This window comes from Penaeus monodon, chromosome 27 (genome assembly GCF_015228065.2).
Source record: "Penaeus monodon isolate SGIC_2016 chromosome 27, NSTDA_Pmon_1, whole genome shotgun sequence".
NCBI classification, from domain to species: Eukaryota; Metazoa; Arthropoda; class Malacostraca; order Decapoda; family Penaeidae; genus Penaeus; species Penaeus monodon.
In genome coordinates, this window is record NC_051412.1 from 2,702,504 (window position 1) to 2,703,122 (window position 619).

The 619-nt window shown below is 59.1% G+C and overlaps 1 protein-coding gene across 1 annotated transcript in view; it reads right to left on the minus strand.

Moving 5' to 3' along the window:
• LOC119590331 overlaps positions 1–619 on the minus strand; it is a gene marked incomplete in the record, with an annotated part of 17,409 nt that overhangs the window by 16,276 nt on the left and 514 nt on the right. The window contains 1 exon segment of the mRNA XM_037939004.1: positions 77–619. Within this exon segment, the coding sequence (XP_037794932.1) occupies positions 77–619 (543 nt within the window).

The following is a 619-nucleotide window of genomic DNA, read 5'->3' on the forward strand; positions in this document are numbered from 1 at the left end:
CGAGCTTGCGCGTGCGTCCGACTGTGTGTGAGCTCGTCCGCGTCAGCAGGAAGCCTGCCTCTGAGCCTTCCCTTACCTTCGTCGGGCGCAGCCGCAGAGGCCTCTCGGGTGCCGCCCCTGGCGCCGCCGAAGCCGAGCGTCCTCTTCTTCTTGGCTCCTCGCCTCGGGAGCCTCGCCAGAGGGGGCAGGAAGCCCGGCGAGGGAGAGGGCGTCTTGGGAGGCATCGACCTGCCGCCCTCCGAGCCATCCCCCTCCTTGCGGCCGAGGGCGGCCTCTGCCCCGCGCGCCGCTGCGATTCTATCGGCCTCTTCCACTTCCTCCTCTGTATCTTCTCTCTTCGATTGTTGGATTTCCTCTGTCGCCTCCTTCTGCTGTTCCTCTATTGTTTCTTCTTCATATTTTTCTTTGTTCTCTTCTTTGTCGCCCTCCAATCCTTTTTCTTTTTGTTCTCTCTCTTCCTCACTTTTCTTCTCCCCCTTCTGCTCTTCCCTCTTTTCCCACTCCTCTTCTTCCTTCACCACCATTTCCTCTGTCTGTCCTTCCGAGTTCTCTCCCCCCCGATCTTCTCCCCAATCCACGTCCTCGATCTTTGTCTTTCCGCAGTCATTCCGATCTTCAG